The sequence below is a fragment of the Hyaena hyaena genome, unplaced genomic scaffold (assembly GCF_003009895.1).
Source record: "Hyaena hyaena isolate Hyena2069 unplaced genomic scaffold, ASM300989v1 scaffold_236, whole genome shotgun sequence".
Lineage (NCBI taxonomy): Eukaryota > Metazoa > Chordata > Mammalia > Carnivora > Hyaenidae > Hyaena > Hyaena hyaena.
In genome coordinates this window covers 1,857,014-1,880,392 of record NW_024080868.1, presented here as the reverse complement: position 1 = coordinate 1,880,392, position 23,379 = coordinate 1,857,014, and the positions used below count along the sequence as shown (strand labels likewise).

The following is a 23,379-nucleotide window of genomic DNA, read 5'->3' as shown; positions in this document are numbered from 1 at the left end:
AGCTTATCACAACTAAGTGCCTCTGCTACCTGAATCCAAATCACATGGAGTGACTACAGATTTCTGAGCTTCAACATCTCTGAGAGAATAGCTTGGAGGAGAGCCTCGGGATCAGCATTTTAACAAGCTTCCCCAGGTAATCCCAACACAGACTCAAGTTGGAGATATCACCAATGAATTACAGATTCTGAGAAATTTGTTTTAATTTCATTTTTAAGCCTGTAGCCTCTCTCTCCACACCTCAGTGAGCTCCCTGCTCCCTCCGGACCCCCTCCCCTAGAAAAGCAACTCGGTGAGACAAGCAGGAGCCCAGACCGTGAAGCCAAATGTCATGCCTTTGAATCTCATGTCTGACGCTTACCAACCGTGATCTTGGGCAATCATTCTGTCACTCGGTGTCCCTGTCTGTATAATGCGAATATGAATAATACCTAGCTATGTGTGCCATGTGTGTGTTAAACACAAAATAAAAGAACATCTGTGAGCAGTGATAACTGCTGATAACTGATAACTGATGTCAGCCCAGCTGATAACTGATGTCTACATCTTCCCAAAGCTCCCCCTCTTATTTCTATTTCAGATCACTATATTTCCATCTCTTTCAAAAGCATGTCCTCCTGAGGCACCTGGGTGGCTTCGTTGGCTGGGTGTCCGGCTCTTGATTTCGGCTCAGGGCATGACCTCACGGTTTGTGAGTTCGAGCTCCATCCACATCAGGCTCTGCACTGACAATATGGAGCCTGCTTGGATTCTTTCTCTCTCCCTCTCTCTCTGTCCTTCCTCTGCTCATGCATATTCTCTCTCTCTCTCTCTCTCTCAAATAAACTTTTAAAAAATTAAAAAAACAAAAACATGTGCTTCTCCTTTGTCATGCCAGCCCCATGAAGACAGGCATTTTTCTGGGGTGTCCCTGCTTGTGGCCCGGTGCCTAGAACAATCCTGGCATGTACCCTGGGCTCCATAGACAGGTGATGAATGAAAGAAGTGAATGAGTAAATACGCCTGGTTTCACTCCTCTGTCTTCCTCCTTCCTACTGTCATCTGCCAACATCCCGAGAACCCCGCTTCTTCAGCAAGAACTCTGGCATCTGGGTCAGTCTTCACCTTTGCCCCAAGTTATGCAGTTATGCCGTCACCGAGAATTTAAGCTCTAGTACTGCTCAGTCTGTTGCTACCACACTAAGAATCTCACCATAAGACAAGTATGTTGTAATCACCAAATTCAGTGAGGCACTTCCAGTCCTTCTCTTATTTAACTTCTTTCTAGACTTTCTCCCTATGACTTCTCCTTCTCCTTTACTTTTAACATTACTGATCTTTTCTGGTTCTTTTTTTTTAAGTAGGTTTTTTGCCCAAACTCATGACCCTGAGATCAAGAGTAGCATGTTTTACCGACTGAGCCAGCCAGGCACCTCTTTTCTGATTGTTACCTTATCAGATTATCTCTTCTCAGCCCCTCTTCTTTCTCTACAATGTTATCTTTGCAATCTTTCATTTAATCACTCCCTGTGCTAAATCCTTTAATTGCACCCCTTGTCATCAGAATGAAATCCAAATTCCTTAACAGGGCATCTAGACACAATGAATCAGTTTATTTTTCTAGTTCTTTTTTAATCACTCAAAGAATAGCACACCACCTTCCCCACTCTCTCCCACCACCACCACCAGCATGCACCAAAGACTGCACTGAGCTTCCATGTCAGGGTGGAAATAAATTTTCTCCCTATGGTCCTTTCTCTAGGCTTGATTGCCAGCTGTCATCTCAGGGGGAAAAGGCAGAATATGCTGAGGACACATTTACAGTGCACAGGAGATACCCAGTGAACTTTCCATGGTGGTGTCTCACTGCCATGACATATGAAAGAGGGATCAGAGGCAAAAATAACCAAATACATTTAAAAAAAAAAAAAAACACAAAATATAACACCTGCTAAAATATCAAAGGCCCCCTGGAGGCCAGGAATCGGGAATTAACCACAAGAGAGAGAGATGGAGATTAAGCTTATAATGCAAGTTGCCCGCTTCTTATTTACCTGAATCTGATTTTAAGGTGTCTTTCAGCTTCTTGCAATCGCTCTTTGATGACGAATACAAAAAGTTGGTAGTTGACGAAGTACATGTCTTTATATCTACTGAACTAAGACCTGAGGGAAAAGTTTTAAAGGTGCTTAATTTCTGCATTTGTTAAAGACCTCTTTTGAGATGCAGCCAGGTGTGAGAATGGGAATAAGAGGTTATATTCTACTGTTGTGGCCGTCTAATCAAGAGTGATATGATAGGAACATTTTCAACTGCTCTAGAAGGGTCAAGGGTCAGAAAAAGAAATATTTGGTTTCTGTTATTAAACAAAATACCCATACATGTATACATTTAGGAATGAAGCATTATGTGTCTGAAGCTTACTTTCAAATGATTCAGCAAATTTTGGCTTCCATTATCTTTGATCAGACACAGGAGAAGATTGGGGTGATTTCTACATGAAACAGTGGAAGGAGCAGAAACTGAACACCCAGAACAGTGGTGTCTTTGACCCACCCATAGTCAGCTCCTTGGGCATAAAGCAAACAGATAAAAGTAGACATGTAATGGCCCCAGTCCACCTACTGGAAACCCCAAAAGCTGGGTTCTGATTCTATAGTAATTAATTTCTAAAACCCTAAGTCTATTGGCTCAATCTCTCCATTTTAGTATCTTTACCATCTCTAGTTTCTAACAATCCCTTCCCATGACTTATAACCTGAGAATGTAACAATTACTACTCGTTATCAAATGGAGTTTAGCCAATGCATTTTTTAAAAGAAGGACAGAAAATATTAAGTGTGGAAATATATTTTTCTTCTATAATGTTGCTAACTATATTATAATAACCTCAATGTTTCTTAAAGAACAGTTGGGGGGCACATATTATATCTCAGGAGTTTTTATTATATTTCAGTTAGAACTTTTAGGAAGAATAGAAACTTCTCAAGAGTAAAATTTTTACCTAAAAAATGCTTTGACCAAATTGGAAAGCTTTAATAAAATTCTCCTCCATTTCTTTTAAGTGCCAAGGAAAAAAAGGCTGGGAGGCTGTGAAACTGAGTTTAGATCAAGCCACCTGCTGGATTAATTTTCCAAAGAAACATTGCCTCTGTCATCGCTACAAAAAAACCTTGTGCTTGTACATCATTTCCAACCAGGAAAATTAAAAAAGTTCAAATTCTAGTTAAATCTTAAGTAGATTAGTATTTTTGCCCATTGGAAAAAAAAATAGCCAATGGTAACATAGAAAAATATTGTAGTTCACCCACAAGGGAAGGTTACAAGATTTCTTCTGGATCTCGTGTAATTAATCTTATTCTCCTCCAAGGTTGTAAGGGAGCTTTGAATGCAGAGAAAGACCCTGAAGCAGTGATTTGGAATGGAGAAGGAATTGTGGACATCAGCTTAAAGACAAATTTGGGAAGGAGCAGGTTTGACTTGGAATATTAGTAAATCAGAGCCAAAAGGTCTTTGGAGAGAAGGAATGAACATTAAGACACCACCCTCTCCACTCCCACATCAGGACACATGGTGAGAACCGTCCTCTTACTATGGGGACAAAAAATCATGAACTCAGTGGTGTGCAATGATTCTAACAAAAATCAGGCAATTCTATCAACAAAATAGCATAAGGAAAAATCTCAGCTGACTTAGGAGCCAGATACACCTCTTACAATCTGTATGACCTTGGGTGAGTCTTGTCTAACACTGACTATGTCTCAGTCTATGGGAGAGGAATTGTAGTGGCCATCTCTCTGGGTAGTAGTGAGGATCACTGGTAACACAGGTAACTTGCCTCTTGTAAGAAAGGCATCCGATACAATTAAGCTATTGTTATAAGAATTAGGTAGTAAGCAAACTTGTGATATCCAAAGCAGACTTTTTTAAAGGAAATGTTGAGTGGTAATGAACAGAGATAAATAAAATACTTCTTTTTTTGTGATTTCTGAAATATGATACCTTATTAGCTTTCCCTCAAAGAATATTACTTAAGCTGAGAAATGGAAAAGGTTAAAAAGTATTCTAAAAATCCAATCAATACCTTCTGGAGACAGCCAGTAATGATGATGGCTATCTCATATTTCAGGGTACTATCCAAAAGAGTAGGCAAGCTTTTCTTAGAGCCTGGAGAGCCTGGCCTGAAGAGCCAGGCTTCATACCACTTTGGATTTGTTGCAATTTAATCTCTGTCATAATTTAAATCTCTAAAAGTTTAAGCTAACTACATTTTATTTCCTCCATTAAAATTCCTGCAATGCTTGTAGTTAATAAAATTTTTTTAATACTCTACCGTTTTTTTTAATTTTTTCTGAGTCCACATAAAATAGAATTTTGTACTCTCCTCCTAAGGACCCAGACTGCAGATAATGTGTCCCATACTGGTCGATTAACCTTCGGTAGGCGTTGTAGTCATACAGAGAGGGAAGGTAGGAGAGCTCCTTCCAGAAGGGCTCTGCAAGTTGTAAAAATTCCGGATTGTTATTGACAAACTGAGCCACTTCCACCGTGTTCTGGACAACCAACAATTGATGACTCTATGGGGAGAAGGAAGAGTAAAAGGAGTTTTAGATTGAAGATAAAAAGGCAGTGGAATTATTTCCCTGTTCAATGTCTCCATCAACTGCCACCTCAAACCCAGACGATAAGAATTTTTATTTTTGATGTGTGATGAGGTCTTTTCTGGGCTCACTCACCTGAAGCAATCTAAGGAATTTTTGGAATCCCAAATAGGGATGATCTGAGTGATATGATAGTAATCTCTTACATATATGGTCTTTAAAATCTCAACTAGAAAAGAAGGGTCAACTTCACTCACTACTAAACATTCTCACACATATAGGGATATAAAATAATGTGTCCCTAAGGAATAGATATTGACAATGACTTATAGGTAATGTTGAACATATAATTTCTATCTCATACTGTGGTTCCTCACTTATGAGGCTTTTTTAAAAATTTTAGTAGATTTAACATATTGTGTTATATTAGTTGCAGGTGTACAATATACTGATTCAACACTTCCATACATCACCCGGTGCTCATCACAAGTAAACTCCTTAATCCCCACCACCTATTTTACCCCCCCCACCCCCCACCTGCCTCCCCTCTGGTAACCATCAGTTTGTTCTCTATAGTTAACAGCCTGTTTTTTGGGGGAGTGGGTTGTTTCTTTTTGTTGTTGTTTGTTTTCTTAAATTCCACATGTGAGTGAAATGATGTGGTATTTGTCTTTCTCTGATTGATTTATTTCACTTAACATTACACTCTCTTGATACATGTTATTGCAAATGGCAAGATTTCACTCTTCCTTATGGCTGAGTAATATTCCATTGTGTGTGTGTGTGTGTGTGTGTGTGTGTGTGTGTATGTAATACACCTTCTATATCCATATATATATTTATGTATATGTATGTATTTATATATATATATAATACATCTTCTTTATCCATTCATTTATCAATAGACACTTGGGCTGCTCCCTTAATTTGGTTATTATAAATACTGTTGCAATAAACATAGATGTGCATCTATCTTTTCGAATTAGTGTTTGGATTCTTTGGGCAAATACCCAGTAGTGGATATAATGAGGTGTTCAAAAAACTTCCTAAGCATCTTGTAATGATGTCCAAGACAGATCTACCTTATACAAAATCCTCATTTTTATGAACAATAACATAAAGATAATAAATTCTTATACAACTCTTATTCCCATAGTCAGCTTCTTAGTCATAAAACAAACAAAATCAATACTCCTTTATATCTCCCTGTGATTTCTTAATCAAGTTACTGGCTTCAAGAATGAGATGAATTCAAAAATGCAGATTTTGAATGATGGTCAGCCTGAAAATTCGTCAGCAGTAGGTGTACATCACTTAGTACAATCCATCTCAACTGTTCAGATTGCCCAAGATAAAAGTTTTAGTATCTCAAAACAACAAATTATCTAAAAATAAGTCTTTTAACTTCCTCAGATAAAAATTTTGGTATCTGGGCATCTAGGTGGCCCAGTCAGTTAAGCATCTGACTTGTGACTTCAGCTCGGGTCATGATCTCACAGTTTGAGAGATTGAGCCCCACATCCAGCTCTGTGCTGACAGTACTTAGCCCACTTGGGATTCTCTCTCTGCCCTTCCTCTCACCCCCATGCCCTCACACATGTTCTCTCTCTCTCTCAAAATAAATAAATAACATTTTTAAAGTGTGGTATCTCAAAAGTAATAAGGTGTCTTAAAATCTTTTAGTTTTATGCACCTTCTAAGAAAGACTCTAGTATTTCTGTTTAGAAAGCATATATTAATTGGATTTTTAAAAATTTTATAACATTTATATAATCATGTATAGTAATCATAAATTAGAAATTTAAGAAAATTTTAACTAGTAGATTTGAAGGTAATGCTTTCATTCAAAAGATTTTCAAATAAGAACAAATACTTTAGTAAGAAAAACAAAGTATAAGGGCACCTGGCTGGCTCAGTCAGTGGAGCATGAAACTCTTAATCTTGAGGTTGTGGGTTTGAGCCCCAGGTTAGTCATAGAAGAAGAAAGAAAGAAAGAAAGAAAGAGAGAGAGAGAGAGGGAGGGAGAGAGAGAGAAAGAAAGAAAGAAAGAAAGAAAGAAAGAAAGAAAGAAAGAAAGAAAGAAAGAAAAGAAAGAAAGAAGGAAGGAAAGGAAAGAAAGAAAAGAAGGAAGGAAGGAAGGGAGAGGGAGGAAGAAAGAAAGAAGAAAAAATATTAGTAAATATATTATCCAAGAGAATTGACAAGATACAATGTTACTTTTTAAGAAATATATTACATTATCTCTTTGAAGAAGAGTCTACTACCTTAATTTAAAAATAAAAGCTGATCCTTTTGGTAAATGCACTTTTTTTAATGTTAGAAATAGTTAAGCAATAAAATATGGAAAAGTTAACTCATGTTTCATACTAACCTTTTGATTGTGGATTTCATTGGTATTTGAAATATGACTATACGAAGAAGATGACGAAGATCCAAAAAGGGAGTGTTTCCTACGAGACGACATATATTCTGCCGAGGTATGCTTTACATAAGACCAGCTACTGTTGTAAAACTCATAATTAAAATCATTATTTATTTTCACCTATAAAGAAAGTGAAAATTTTTGTTGTGACTAAATCAAGGCCTTGGATATAACCAAAAATCTTCCATGGATCCTTTAATGTGGATACTTTCTTCACATAATCTTCTCCAAAAAGAAAACAAAAAACAAAAAAACCTCTTCATTGACCCAAAACAACTATGGCTCTCATTGTAACCAGGCCCATATAAATATAGAAATTGAACCTGTTCTATAATTATTCTTTGTGAAGCAGAAAACATGGTATCAATAACAGCAATCCCAAGTGTCTCAGAGAATACATTTGTGTACAAACATCTCCCATTTTGTTTTAATGTCAACATCTAGCCCAGAAGTCAGCAAATTAACAAGACCACACTAACAGAAAACTGAAAAGCTCTTGCCTCTTGATTTTTCGTCTAAGGGGAACAGAGATGCAAATCGGTGATACAAAGCGATTAGATTTTTTGCACTTCAGGAGTGTTCCATGTGATCCAGGAATAGATATAACTTTATAATTAATGCTAAAACTGGATTTTTCCCCCTGTGATAGATAGTAGAAGAAAAGGCCATCCCAAAAGAATTTTGAAGCAGACAGCAGGATGGTCACATGCGGCTAATAGAGATGCGACATCTCCGGCACTAACGAAAAACACAATCATTTATTTATCCCTTACTTTATCCAAGATCAAGTTTCAAAATAAAATGCCTACATGAGCCTGGCAAGGAACATAAATGTTGGAGGCATCCAGTGGAAGGCAGTGATGAAGTGAACACACGCGCTGTCGAAAAGGGGTACCAACACAGGAATCCATTACACAGTTGCCATACTTCACTACAGGTTCTCGCATTGACAGCTGATCTGTTTTCAAGAAAGGAGCTAAATCTGAATCTTGACACAAAAATCTCCAGATTTTTCAAAATCATAGGCAATTAATTTGCTAACAAATGCCAATCACCATGAGAATCAAACAAGACATGCAAGATGATTCCCTCTCATGGTGTCTGCTCTGTACAAAAGAGTCAAATCAGTAACTGGCTTCACGAGCATTTGTGCTGTTAGCATATATCCATATACATCTGTGTTTGAGATCAATGTATAAAAAAGCACATGGAAAATTAAAATGATGAGTATGATACACTTTTAAATACAAACCTAAAAGGAAAGAAAATGACAGAATATTATGCAGTCATTTTAAATAAATGCCTGGAAGGGAAATATTCATGTTAAATGAGAAACTGTTATAAATGTGATAAATCTGTTAATTACAACCATATAAGTATATTCCCCAACCAAAAAAAGAGATTAGAAAGAAATTCATCAGCAAAATGTCAGAAAATATTATATTACTTTTATCACTGCCCATGTTCCAAATTATGCATGAACATTAAGAACACACCATAAGATACGAAAAGATAGATTTATTCATATCTTTTATTAGAGCATTATTGTCAGTACATTATGAAATTGGTCTATTTAAAAGTCAAATGCAAAAGTTTAGCTCAAAGCTGAGATGGAGAATATGTGTATTATTATTGACTACAAAGAGGCGTTAATAAGAATGCTATTAGAGATTTCTGCAGCCACTAGATACTGTTTGGTTTCCTGTTAGGTTTTATATAGGCACACAATTTAATTTTTTTATTTCTCTTAAGAAAGAGAAGTTATCTATCTTCCTTCCAATGTAAAAAAAAAAAAAAAAGCCTATTTTCCCTCATCTTCAGATCTTCAATTCAAACATTTGATTAATGCAAATAAGCCTCTTCAGTGGTTTAGTTCAGCATCTCCTCACTCTCATCTACTCTACATATAGCTGCAAGTCACCTTTTTCAAGGTAATGTGATTTCCTTAAATAACCCTTAATTCATACTCTCTTTCTCCATCTAACTTAGAATCCTGAATTAATTAATTAATTAATTAATTAATGCACTCAGACGGATCCTTCCTCTAAAATCACAAACTCAAACATCCTACACTCTGCCACCTATTCCTCTTTGGACTCTCATTCTATCATCACCATAACAATTATTCAACTTCACAGAGACAAGTTCTTCAACTTGGTTTCCTTTCTCTCTCCCTGCAGCTTCACTTTTTCACTTCCTTCCTTTTCAGATAGACTTCATGGTTCATGACTTCAACCAGTCTCTCACCAATGAATTTAACATCCTTGCCTAGTAGGCCCTGTCATCATGCTTGCCTGGCAGAATTCCAACCTGGTTCAGTCCCCGCAGCCAAGCTACTTAGCACTACAATCACACAGCTCTTGATGGGTACCACTGTAAGTCTATTCATGATTTCTGATCTCAGGGGAACCCTCAATGCAGTCCAGCAGTCCTACATTTCTTTAGTCCATTCTCTTTCTGTCCTATTTCCTACAGTACCTATTTCAAAACTTTACCCCCTACCTCAACCCCCAATCTTAGAACCACTTCTCTCACTCTCAGAAAATGACCTTAACCTCTTTCTTTACAAACATTTCCATTATCAGACAGAGGACTCCTAAACTTCTAGCTAACGAATCCACAAACATATTTACATTTCTCCTCTTCCGTTCCTCCACGGGTGTCTCTTCTCCATCTAAAGCTAACTTCTCTCATCAATCGCATTTACAATTGCACAAGAACCATAAATACCTAGGAATAAACTTAACCAAAGTTGTAAAATATCTGTATGCTGAAAACTATAGGAAAAGTCATGAAAGAAATTGAAGAAGACACAGGAAATGGAACAAAAAGTCCATACTCATGGATTAGAAGAACAAATGTTGTTAAAATGTCAATACTACCCACAGCAATCTACACATTCCATGCAATCCTAATCAAAACTTCACCAGCATTTTTCTCAAAGCTAGAACAAACAATCCTAAAATGTGTATGGAACCAGAACAGACCCAAAGTAGCCAAGGTAATGTTGGCTGGAGACATCACAATCCCAGACTTTAGCCTCTACTACAAAGCTGTAATCATCAAGACAGTACAATATCAGCACAAAAACAGATACATAGAACAATGGAACAGGATAGAGAACCCAGAATTGGACCCACAAATGTATGGCCAACTAATCTTTGACAGAGCAGGAATGAGTATCCAGTGGAAAAAAGACAGCCTCTTTAGCAAATGGTGCTGGGAGAACTGGACAGCAATATGCAGAAAAATGAAACTGGACCACTGCCTTACATCATACACAAAAATAAACTCAAAATGGATGAAAGACCTAAATGTGAGACAGGAAACCATCAAAACCCTAGAGAAGAAAACAGGCAACAATCTCTTTGACCTCAGCTGCAGCAATTTCTTGCTCAACACATTTCCAAAGGCAAGGGAAATAAAAGCATAAATGAACTATTTGTACCTCATCAAGATAAAAACCTTCTGCACTGTAATGGAAACAATCAACAAAACCAAAAGGCAACCAACAGAATGGGAGAAGATATTTGCAAATGACATATCAGATAAAGGGTTAGTATCCAAAATCTATAAAGAACTTCTCAAGCTACACACTCAAAAAACAATAACCCAGTGAAGAAACGGGCAAAAGACATAAATAGACACTTTGCCAAAGAAGACGTCCAGATGGTCAACAGACACATGAAAAGGTGCTCAACATCACTCATCATCAGGGAAATACATATCAAAACCACAATGAGATATCTCCTCACACCTGTCAGACTGGCTAAAATTAACAGCTCAGGAAACTACAGATGCTGTCAAGGATGTGGAGAAAGGTGAGCCCTCTTGCACTGTTGGTGGGAATGCAAACTGGTGCAGCCACTTTGGAAAACAGTATGGAGGTTCCTCAAAAAATTAAAAATAGAACTCCCATATGACCCTGCAGTAGCACTACTAGGAAATTATCCAAAGGATACAGGAGTGCCGATTCATAGGGGCACATGTACCCCAATGTTTATAGCAGCACTTTCAACAATAGCCAAATTATGGAAAGAGCCCAAATGTCCATCAACTGACGAGTGGATAAAGAAGATGTAGTTTATATACACAATGGAATACTACTTGGCAATGAGAAAGAATGAAATCTTGCCATTTGCAACAATGTGGATGGAACTAGAGGGTATTATGCTAAGTGAAATTAGTGAGTCGGAGAAAGACAGGCATCATATGTTTTCACTCATATGTGCAACTTAGGAACAAACTGAGGCTTGATGGGGGAGGGGTGGAGGAGAGGATGAAATGGGTGATGGGCAGTGGGGGGAGGGCATTTGTTGGGATGAGCACTGGGAATTATATGTAAGCGATAAGTCATGGGAAGCTACCCCTGAAACAAAGAACACATTGTGTACACTGTATGTGAGCCAACTTGACAATAAAAGAAAAAAGAAAAAACTGGGTTATCCTCCAAAAAGAAACAAACAAACAAAAATAATAAAGCTAGCTTCTCTGTCCCTTCTCCCACCTCTTCTAAGGACTTATTAAGTGCATTGTTTATCCCCTCTCCCATAGCTTCCATTTTTCTCTCTCTACTGGCTCATTCCTATCAAACTCATATATATTCTAAGCCCACTTAAGTATAGTATGTTACAAGGGCTCTGGAGACATTCTTGGGTTCAGATTCCATGTTTGTTATCTATTACCTCTATGACTGTGGGTAAATCATTCAGCAGTGTTTGCCTCAGTTTCCTCAACTGTAAAATAGAGATGACAGTACCCACTTTTTAGGTTATTATAAAGAAAAGAAGATCCATTTTAAGCACTTTTGAAACAGTGCACAGTATATAAAGGGCTCTAAGTGTATGTGAGCTATTTTGATCATCATGAAAATTATTCCTGGTTAAAAAGGTAGATTTAGAAATCTCAGGTATCTAGGGATGCCTGGGTAGCTCAGTCTGTTAAGCATCCAACTCTTGGTTTCAGCTCAGACCATGTTCTCGCAGTTCGTGGGATGGAGACCCACATTGGACTCTATGCTGACAGCAGGGAGCCTGCTTGGGATTCTCTCTCTCCCTTTCTCTCTGTCCCTCCTTCCCCATCTCTATCTCTATATCTCTCTCAAAATAAATAATAAACAAATAAAATTAAAAATTAAAAAAAAAAGAAATCTCAGATAGCTAGACGCATACCAACAGAGGATCAGATAATTAAGCATAAGTTAAAAGTGCCTTTAGAGGGGCGCCTGGGTGGCTTAGTGGGTTAAGCGTCCAACTTTTGCTTAGGTCATGATCTCGCGGTTCATGGGTTCGAGCCCCGCGTCGGGCTCTGTGCTGACTGCCAGCTCAGAGCCTGGAGCCTGTTTCAGTCTGTGACTCCCTCTCTCTCTGACCCTCCCCTGCTCACACTGTCTCTCTCCTAGAAATAAATAAAAAACATTTAAAAAAAAATAAAAAATAAAAGTGTCTTTAGAATCTAATTTTGTTATTCTTATTTGATAGGCACATAGGCACATTATATTTTCCAAAAATATAATGAAGTGCATTCAAAACTAAATAGAGGAGGAATGTATAAGTAATTCATTTCCTCCACCCTCATCTTTACTCCTGTCTGTGACTCATTCCAAGTTGACAATGAACACAACAGTCTTTCAGCAGCTCCCAGGCAACTATCAGAGGGGCACCTTCCCAACGCGACCATGGAGCAGGAATGTGCTTCTATGTCAAAGGCTTCTTTGTGGTATGAAAAATAGGAGTAAACAGAGGGAAAAAATCAAAGAAAGTGGCTTAGTCAACTAGAAACCAGGTTTGCCCTGGATAAACTACAATGTTCAAAACTGAAACAGAGATTATAGGAGAGATTCTGTTTTGTGTTTACTTACTAATGTTTATGTTCCAACAAGTCAAAAGTCATCTTCCACTCAGAGGTGGCTGAACACCCATGGCCTCAGGTCTATCTGAGCCATGGAGGGCATTTACCACCTCCAGATCCACACAGGGTTAGCACTTCTGGGACTGACTCACCGCCTATTGCTTCCATCTCACTTCCCTCAGGCTGGATCCTCAAAACATCTCTATTCTTCACTCAATAACAGGTTATAATTTCCCTCTATCTCTGACAAACACCTTCAAATTCAGTGACTGGAAAGGCATTTCAGATGTCAATCCAAAAACCAAGCCATGCTGACGGAAATGAATGTCAGGATTATGCTGTTATTAAATTATTTTCCTTCTTCAGAAGCGGCAGACTTCCAGCACATCTACCCTCCAACTGTATGTCAGAAATTGTCTCATTATTTTCTCTACTCTGTAACTTTCTAAATTTGACCCAGAAATATATGAGCAATTATTCCTCTTATAATTATGACAGAATTATCAACCCATCCTCCTAGGAATAGGAGAAAAAAAATTTTTCTACATATGCCTATGTCGCATTCTCACTTCTGGCCAATGGTTAAATTACAATACTTATTATTCCCCGTGTAGAATTTAGAGTTGAAAAAGCAATTAAATACAAGATATTGGAAGAGTAAAACATACTAGAAGAACAAAGGGCTGTGAGGTCTGACAGACTGGATCCAAGCTGTACTACTTATTACTTTCATGATTTAGAGCAAGTCAGCTGGAGTCCTCTGAGCCTCAATTTCTACATATATACAACAGTAAACTATTACTTACCTTCCAAAGATGTTATGAGGATTAAACCTATACAAATTGCCTAAAACAGTACAGATGCCACAGTAGGTAATCAAAAATTGGTAGCCATCTTTATTTTTCAGATAGGTTTCAGTTTCCATTTTCATGATACAGTAACTTTTTTTTTCCTATAATCTGTGTTCTTTTTTTTTTTTTACAAATAGTTTATTGTCAAATTAGTTTTCACATAACACTCAGTGCTCATCCCCACAAGTGTCCTCCTCCATGACCATCCCCCTCTCCCCCCCACATCCTTCAGTCCTCAGTTTTTGTCAGCATTCAAGAGTCTCTCATGGTTTGCCTCTCTCCCTTTCCCCCACCATTTCCGCCCTTCTTCTCCCCCTTGTTCCTCCGTCAAGTTCCTCCTAATCCTCCTATACGTGCAAACATATGATATTTGTCCTTCTCTGCCTGACTTATTTCGCTCAGCATAACACCCTCAAGGTCCATCCATGTTGCTACACATGGCCAGATTTCATTGTTTCTCATTGCCATGTAGTATTCCATGGTATAGATAAACCACATCTTCTTGATCCATTCATCTGTTGATGGACACTTAGGCTCTTTCCATGTTTTAGCTATTGTGGAGAGTGCTGCTATGAACATTGGGGTACATGTGCTCCTATGCCTCAGCATTTCTGTATCCCTTGGGTAAATTCCTAGCAGTGCTATTGCTGGGTCATAGGGGAGTTCTATTGTTAGTTTCCTGAGGAACCTCCACACTGTTTTCCAGAGGGGCTGTACCAGTTTACATTCCCACCAACAGTGTAGGAGGATGCCCGTTTCTCCACATCCTCGCCAGCATCTAGAGTTCTCTGATTTGCTCATTTTAGCCACTCTGACTGGCGTGAGGTGGTATCTCAGTGTGGTTTTGATTTATGATACAATAACTCTTAAATAGAACTTATTCTATTGTAAGTCAGATGATGCTGTTGTTTGCTGTTTATAATCAAAATTGCATTCTGAAGGGGGTTAATTTTGGTAAACAAAAAGCCTTTCTATCTGAACATCCTTATTGTTTTAGTTTACAAATTCGGGACTAATAGATAAGAAGCACTAAAGTGGAAATTTTTGGAATTCTGGGAAGAAGGGAAGAAAGGAATGAGAGAGAAGGTCTTGGTAGAAGAGTACAAGAGGCCAAAATGAGATGAGACCAGAAATCCTGATCTGTTGAGATTCTAGAAAGACAGATGTTTTGGGCGCCTGAGGAGCTCAGTCAATTGAAAGTCCAACTCTTGATTTTGGCTCAGGTCATGATCCCAGGGTCATGTGTTGGGCTCCATGCTGAGCATGGAGCCGGCTTAAGATTCTCTCTCTCTTCTCTCTCTCTCTCTCTCTCTCTCTCTCTCTCCTTCTTGCAAGAAGCAGAAGCCTGGAAAGAAGACCCTGAAACCCTAAGGAAAATTTTAAGGTCTAGCAATACAGACGTTTGCAAGGAGATGGAGTACAGGCCACCCTTCCACACTGCAGATTGGGTATTAATGGACAATACATCCATTTTACTGAGCAAAGTGTAACCTACACATAACCTGCAAGGCAGCAATTTGAGTACTAGGTGTATGCCCTAGAGAAACTCTAGTTCATCTGCATGGAACTCACACACAAGAATGTGCAAGGCAATTTCATAAGAAAAAATTAGAACCAGCAATAAAAATGTCATTTAGATTAGCATGAATAAATTTCAAAACTGTGATTTGGAGTGAAAAAAAGTCATAGAAGAATACATACTATAAGACTTACTTATATAAATGGCAAAAAAGAAACAAAACTAAGTCACAAATTTTTATGTAGGGACACAGACATATGAGATAAACATATACATAAAAACAAAGAAGTGGTTAATACAAAACAGAAGACAGTGGTTGCCTACAGAATCAGTGTGGGGAGGATGTGACCAGAGAGGGTAGATGGGAGCCTTTAGGTCACTGGCAACATTCTATTTCTTAAGATACGTGGTTGGTATGTATGAGTATTCATTTCATTAGCTTTCTTCAAACTGTACGTTTATGTTACTTACACTGTTTTGTATATGTGCAATATTTTACAGTTTAAAAATAAAATCATTTTTAGGTGAGCTGACACCATGACAGTGGCAAAGAGATTATCATGGTGTGAGTTTTGACATCGTACAGGGACAGACCGACCATATTTGGGGCCATATGGTCCATGGACTTGAAAATGAGGCAAAAGAATATTTCAGCTTAAATGAGAGAAATTAAAGTATCATTTCCCCATACCCCAGAGTTAAAAGATATATATTCTTTTTAAGCCCATGTAAATCATTTATAAGAATTGATCAAATACTAGGTCACAAATAAATCTCAACAAATACAAAAAAATCAATAGCATATAAATAATGATCTCTGGTAATAATTCACAGATTAAAAACAAATTAAATCAATGAAATTAAGTACCTGGAATGTATAGGAGAGAATATTTCCACTCAGTCTATAGAAATCTCTTCCATCCCCACTAAACACCTTTCTGCATTGACCACCAAAACTTTTAGTGTTAATGACTCTGTTCCTAAACCGGCCAGTGAGTTCGTTGTAACTGTTTTTTAAAAAAATGAAGGAAGGAAGGAAGAAAAGATGGTTAAAAACTGGAAATAGCAGTTTCTGAAAAAAGAATTCCAGAAATTCTTGTAATATATTATAGTTAAGCATCTCTTTGAGAGAGCTCAAATAAAGAGAACAGTGTCCTAATGCACACCTCCCCTGAGTGGTATAATAGTTAAAACTAATAGCTGGAGAAATCCAACACCCCGTCAGCCAAAGAACATGTTTGGAAAACACAGCCCTTTCATATCTATGGCAACAGCTGGTTTTGAGTTGAATCTATAGATAAAGCCAATACAATTAAGATGACTCTTGAGGAGAAAGAACTTTCTACAACAAATTTCAACTAAATTGCCTCTTAGCATACGGAATGGTTTACTCTTTAGAGTAATTTTACCATTTTTCTGTCAATGAATTTTAAAATATGGTAGAAAAACCACTTCTAGCTATCACTCTAAAATAGACTGTTTTAAAGCTTTGAAATCGTCAACTTGGATCTGATCCTTAAAAGTTCCTCAGAATTATTTTTGGAAAGAAAAACATGGGATTGTCCCACTTCACTTGAAAATGAAAGTTTCCAGCTAGTTCAGATTACTACTTTTCAAGCCTCAATATTCCAATAAACTACTTTCTCTTCTTTCTCTGCTCTTACTCTATTGTCTCTTCATTCTCTTGAGTAGCCTCACATCACTGTCATTGAATCAGTTCTCTCTCTGCATCTCTATTTCTACCTCTCTCCCATAGGGTGACCAACTATCCAGGTTTTCCCAGGTCTGAGGGGGTGTCCCTGGATAGAAGACCTCCAGCACTAAAGGCAGGACAGTCCAGGGACAGTTGGACACTCTGCATTTGCCACATATATTTTCAAGTATACAGGTATGAATGAAAAAAATGTTTCAGGTTGTGGCAAAGAGCTCTGAGCCAAAGGCTTAGCTATTAGGTGATTTGTTATTAGACTTATTCAACCATAAAACAAAACAAACCAAAATGAAAAGCGACTACCCACCAGTGTGCACTGGAAGCTGTCCAGCACCTTACCCATTTCCAGTAAGTTCTATGTTGGGAGGAGGTTTATGAAGGTCGCAGGAAGGTCTGCTTTCTGAGTCCTCGCATCTGTCTTCATCAGCACTATCTTCTTCACAGTCAGAATCCCCATTGCAAACCAAAGATTTGCTGATGCACTGGCCTGTACACAAGATAAGCCCCCACCAATAAATAAATAAACAAACAAATAAATAAAAGAGAGGAGAAGAGAAAAACTACCTGAGATCAAAACAGTTTTGCCCTTGACCCCAAAAACTGTGCTAATATTCTAATCTGAATTTGAGATCAATCCTCAAGATGTCCAGGAAAGGACTGGTGATTATTTTGGTCCTCATACTACAATACACAAAATTGATTCTGACCTCAGCTGGACACAAAATTGAAAATAGAAGTTGAATTCAAATTCCAGGCTCTCACCCATAATCAAGCAGTTTCTCTGAGTCTTCCAGAATCAAACAGTGCCAACCACTGGGAAGATAGATTGACGTCCTGCCCTTCAACTTTCAGTTTATTTTTTTTGCCATCACTGACCAAAATATCAAAGCCCTGCTTCTTTTGGTGATTTGATATGTAAGCTTTTGAGAGCATAGAAATTGGGTCAATAGGTTAGGGGCGTCTGGGTGGCTTAGTCGGTTAAGCGTCCGACTTTCACTTAGGTCATGATCTCGCGGTTCGTGGGTTCGAGCCCCGCGTCGGGCTCTGTGCTGACTGCCAGCTCAGAGCCTGGAGCCTGTTTCAGAGCCTGTGACTCCCTCTCTCTCTGACCCTCCCCTGCTCACGCTGTCTCTCTCTCTCTCTCCTAGAAATAAATAAAACATTAAAAAAAAATTTAAAAAAAAAAAAAGAAATTGGGTCAATAGGTTAAAATCATCATTTCTTTAGCATCTACTCTGTGCAAGACACTCTTCCAGGTGTTAGGATACAAATATAAATAAAAATGTATTCTGGCCTTTCATATACTTTACAGTCTAACAGAAAGGGCTATAAAGACATAGATCATTATAATTCAGCAATGTAATTGCTATGATAGACATGCATCCCAGGTACCAAGGAAGCACTGGAGGGTACCAGATGATCTAACCCTTGCCTACCTCCCCAGTATCATCTCCAGCCATTCTCTTACCAGCTTCCAAGGCCATAGTCACACCTGCATGAATAAAAGGCCAGGCTTCTGCCATCTCCGCTGGCCTTGAACCTACAGTTCTCTCAGCCTAGCAGGGTTTCTCTACCCATCACCAACCTGTCCTTCAAGAACCAAATTAAACATTATCTCCTTTCAGAAACCATCCCTCCTTCACAGGCTATAATGCATGTCCATCCTCTGTGACCTCATAGTATGCATTGCACACCACTCTCCTAATGGTATAGCATGCACCCCACTATGCTCTCATTCCATCCAATCTAGTGTGGTAGAGAGACTACTACATACAGTGTACTTCAGATGCAAAAATTAAAGCAATAGGGGGACTGGGTGGCTCAGTCAGTTATGCGTCCGTCTTCTGCTCAGGCCATGATCTCACAGTTCATGAGTTCCAGCCCTGCGTCAGGCTCTGCGCTGACAGCTCGGAGCCTGAACCTGCTTCGGATTCTGTGTTTCCCTCCCCTGCTCACTCGCTCTCTCTCTCTCTCTCTCTCTCAAAAATAAACATTAAAAAAATTTTTTTAATTAAAGCAATATAATCCATATCCTCAAGGAGTTCACTGTCTTCCAAGAGAGATAACCAGACCAGCAAATATTCCAGATTTCAGATAGTATAATGTATGTAGGGAACAGAGAAGTGATTCATTAATTATCTCTATCGGTTGGGAAGTTAAGGAATGCTTCTGAAAAGAGGAGTCACCTGATCTGGGTTTTGAAAGTAAAATAGGAGTTTGACAGATCTGGTTGAGGAGTGCTTCTAATACAGGGATTAAATATGTACTATCCTGTGCATAAACTTTAATATTTCTGAAAGAAGAGTCTAAGCGTTTCATTTGTATATTCACAATCCTTACCATGGTATCTGGAACATAATAAGAATAATAAATATTTGCTAAACATTGTTGAATTAATCTGACTGCACAAATAACACATAAACAATAGGTCAAATAATACGCAATGCCAAAACTTGACGTTGTGTTTCAATCACCCTGTGCATAGGAGTGATCTGTATTACTCCTTGATTAGTTAGAGTTGCTTTTCTTGTAAACATAATAATAATTTGGGCAGTAACTTTGTTTTTGCCCAATCTCAGTGTACCAGACTCACTCTACAACTTTGCCAATAATGCAATGTCAAGAACTGTTTGGGTCTGTCAATAGCCACATTCCTTTTCAAAGAAGCAAGGAAAATCCTTACCAGATGCCTCCTCTTGCATTCAAAATAATGATAGCTGAGTGTGTAATTAATATGCCAATAAAAAGCCTACTGATATTGGCCTGCAATTAATTGTTAGGCCCATATAAATTCAGTAAAATTCAACAAATATATACTGAGCAAGTTAACCAAATAGCATTTGAAATTACACCTTGCATGCCAAGCCTATGAAAAAATACCTGAAAAACACCTGAAACGCTCTCCACATCCCTCTTCTGTTGGGCATCCTCGGGTAGGTTCACACGATTGTGTTTCAAATGCATTTCCGACACAAGGATGGCCGCCATACTGCCCGTAAACAGCAACTGACCGCCTGCGAGTCTAAACACAGAACAGGTAGTGCTTTCTGACATCTCCTTTCCTTTATCTGAGAAACAAATCTGAGAGAAATTAATACAATTGAAGACACAGTGTTAAGGAAATTATTCTGGTGGTCCACAGATGTAAAACCTCCCAAATCAATAAACCCACAGACCCACTTGTCTGGGATGGGTGACAAGTGACACTTGGATTATTATTTATGAACTGCTCCCAGCTATGTATTTATTCTCAAGGTTGAATATAAAAAATAATAAAAATAGTGGATCTTTAAAAAAGCAACTTGAAAGAGTAGACATATAAACAAATAGGTTACAATATAGAATGTTTAATGTTTTTCTCAAGCTGTGTGCCAAGAGCTAACTAGAAAGGAGGAATGGATTTTGTTAGTGGGTGGGAAGGATACTGGGAACCACGGTTAAGAAGTAAAATTAGTAAAACCTTCAGATGGGTGCCTGGGTGGATCAGTGGTTCAGTGGCCAACTCTTGATTTGGGCTCAGGTCATGATCTCAGGGTCGTGAGACTGAGTCCACGTGAGGTTCTGCACTGGGCGTGGAGCCTGCTTGAGATTCTCTTTCTGTCTCTGCCCCTCCCTGGCTGCATTCACCCCAGTGCTGGTGTACTCACTCTCCTTATCTCTCTCTCAAAAAATAAAAATAAAAATAGTAATAATAGTAATAATAAACTCTTTTTAAAAATAAAAGGGAAAAAATACTTGAGAAAAGTGGTGGCAATTGATTTGAGCTGAATGTTAAGCCTTCTTTGGGAAGGCAGGGCAAAACAATCTGGAGAGAGGGAGGCTGATATGGAAATCAAATTTACAGCCCAGAAACCTCTGCAGTCCAAAGGTGAAGCTACCTCTGCAATGGAATTTTACCAGATAATAAAATCACTGGTCTCTGAAGTGGGAAATATGTCAAAGGCAAATCTCTGGAAGAAAAAGTATGGGAAAATTGAGGAAATCATCAAGCCATCTGAGAAACAACTAATTCATCCTAAAGCTCATTTTATCAATGTGAGCACATATATCTAACACTTAAATAGAAAGATCCACAAAATCTTTTTCCTCCCCAACAGCAAAGATGCATCACTTAAGCCTCTTCCTGTACTCACCTTTTCCCCATTAAAAACAAAACAAAAACAAAAACGATCTGATATTCCAGAGAATTTAAACCTTGAGCAAAGACCAACAGGGAAGACTGGATCCACAAACTGATGTGGAGCCAAAAGCGAATGGTCAAGAAGTAATTCTTGAAACATTTTTGGTGCAAAAAGGTGCTTTTATTACAGCACAGCGACCAGACCTGTGAGGAGAAAGTGCTGCACTTTTGCTGTGTGAAGCTGGTGGTTATATGTTTAGCGCTTGAAGGAGAGGGGACATGCAGGGAGTATTAGATCATTAATGTCTTCTTCAAATTTCTACTCTTAAAACTACTTTCCCAAGATTTCTTCGGTGCTCATCATTCAGCCTGATATTAACAAGTGAGATGTACAGTCATGAGACTCTAAAGATGCAGCAACCAGCACCTATTTGCTCCTTACCGGAACTATGCAGGCCATAGGTCAGCCTTTCTGGGATAAATGTGAGACATTTCTGCTTCTTATACTCATCACAAACCAATGTTGAATCTCTTCATCCATCCTATATTGAGTTAGAAGTGGGGATTCATTGGGACAAAGGGTCACAGTAATGCGATCTGATCTCTGAGCAGTTGGGTGTCAGCCTGGGCCTGGCACTGGCGGCCTCCATCGCATCTGAGCAGGGGAGCCATGGAGGAATATGAGCGGGGAATGGAACTCAGTACAGTTCCTCGATGAGTTTCTAGTTTCTGTATGTGATGGATGAAGACGCCTCTCCTAATGTGTCTTATTAAATTTCTGAGATTTCTAAACTTTTCTGAAGTTCCAAAGCACAGATTGTTTTGTTCATCTAAGTAATGCTTCCCTCTCTCCACATACAAGGATGACCTCGACGGCCACCCACTGTGAGCAGCCCTATTCTCACCTGACAGCTTCTGATCTTATGACCCTGTTTTCATTTTCACTTGTCTCTCTCTGGATGAAAATGTTGTCGTTACCATCTAGGGATGTAATCATTGCATGATGACTTGCACGCAAAGAAAAAATTACTAATATGAAAAATACCTCCCATCCCTTTCTATTTAGTGTTCTTTCTTAACTTGTTTTTAAATTATAAAAATGTTTTCTGTGGTTGGTGTTTGATTTTTGCCTTTTATTCATGGACCCATTTGCCTGTCTGTAATCAGAGTAGCCATTGATTTGCCCAAAGCCAAATTCCATATTCGAGTAAATTGTATTATAAACACCATACATGTAGGTACTAGATGCTTGACGAAAATGATGATTACGATGATATTTCAAAATAGAAATTATCGGGGCACCTGGTGACTCAGTTAAGCATCTGACTTCAGCTCAGGTCATGATCTCATGGTTTGTGGGTTCTAGCTCTGCATCTAGCCTTGCGCTGACAGCTTGGAGTCCAGAGCCTGCTTTGGTTTCTAGGTGTGTGTGTGTCTCTCTCTCTACTCCTCCCCTGCTTATGCTCTGTCTCTTTCTCTCTCTCAAAAATAAACATTTAAAAAAATTTTTTAAAGTAATAAAAAAATTTAAAAATGAAACAGAAATTATCTCCTGAATACACTTCTGTTATTTTAATCATTAAAAAGTGATTTTTAAATGCAAATTTTTATTCAAGCTGAACCACCTTTAATAGATTTTGCAAATATAGAATCATGTTGTACACCTGAAACCAATATAAATGTTATCTGTTAAGTATATCTCAATAAAAACATATTTATCCATTCAAATATTTACAACCTTTAACACAAATGTTATATTTGTGGAATTTGCCCTAAGAAAATTATCAGAAAAGAGGACAGATTTCTATGTACAAGAATGTTCACTGAAGTTTCATTTGTAACAAAAATGTTGATAACCTAAATCTAAAACAATAAGAAAGTGGATATATATAAGACTGGTATATTCATATAATGGAAAATAATACAGCTGTTAAAATGCATGGTGAGAGTATAATGTTAAAATAGTAGACTATAAGGGCACCTGGCTGGCTCAGTCGGTAGAGCATATGACTCTTGATCTCAGGGTCATGAGTTTGAGTTTGAGTCGCATGGAGTTTACCTTAAAAATGATTTTTTTAATAAACAAATAAAGGGGTGTCTACGTGACTCAGTCAACTGAGCATCTGACTCTTTATTTCGGTCAGGTCATGATCCCAGGCTCATGGGATCGAGCCCCACATTGGGCTCTGTACTGAGCATGGAGGGGAGCTGGGCAAGATGGCGGAGAAGTAAGGAGCTCCGTACTTGCACTCGCGCCCATCCATCACACAGAAAAGATCTGAAGACATTGGAAACCTTACAAAACCTGAGAGATTGGGAGAAAAAA

At 38.3% G+C, this 23,379-nt stretch overlaps 1 protein-coding gene across 1 annotated transcript in view; it reads right to left on the bottom strand.

The window, feature by feature from the left end:
* The window catches only part of C7 (complement C7), a 60,145-nt gene that overhangs the window by 27,294 nt on the left and 9,472 nt on the right, over positions 1 to 23,379 (bottom strand). Inside the window, exons 4-9 of the mRNA XM_039244296.1 lie at positions 19,814 to 19,955; positions 17,273 to 17,420; positions 16,091 to 16,229; positions 6,952 to 7,122; positions 4,313 to 4,556; positions 2,034 to 2,144 (exon numbers count right to left, since the gene is read on the bottom strand). Of these exons, the coding sequence (XP_039100227.1) occupies positions 2,034 to 2,144; positions 4,313 to 4,556; positions 6,952 to 7,122; positions 16,091 to 16,229; positions 17,273 to 17,420; positions 19,814 to 19,955 (955 nt within the window). The remainder of the gene's footprint in view (positions 1 to 2,033; positions 2,145 to 4,312; positions 4,557 to 6,951; positions 7,123 to 16,090; positions 16,230 to 17,272; positions 17,421 to 19,813; positions 19,956 to 23,379) is intronic.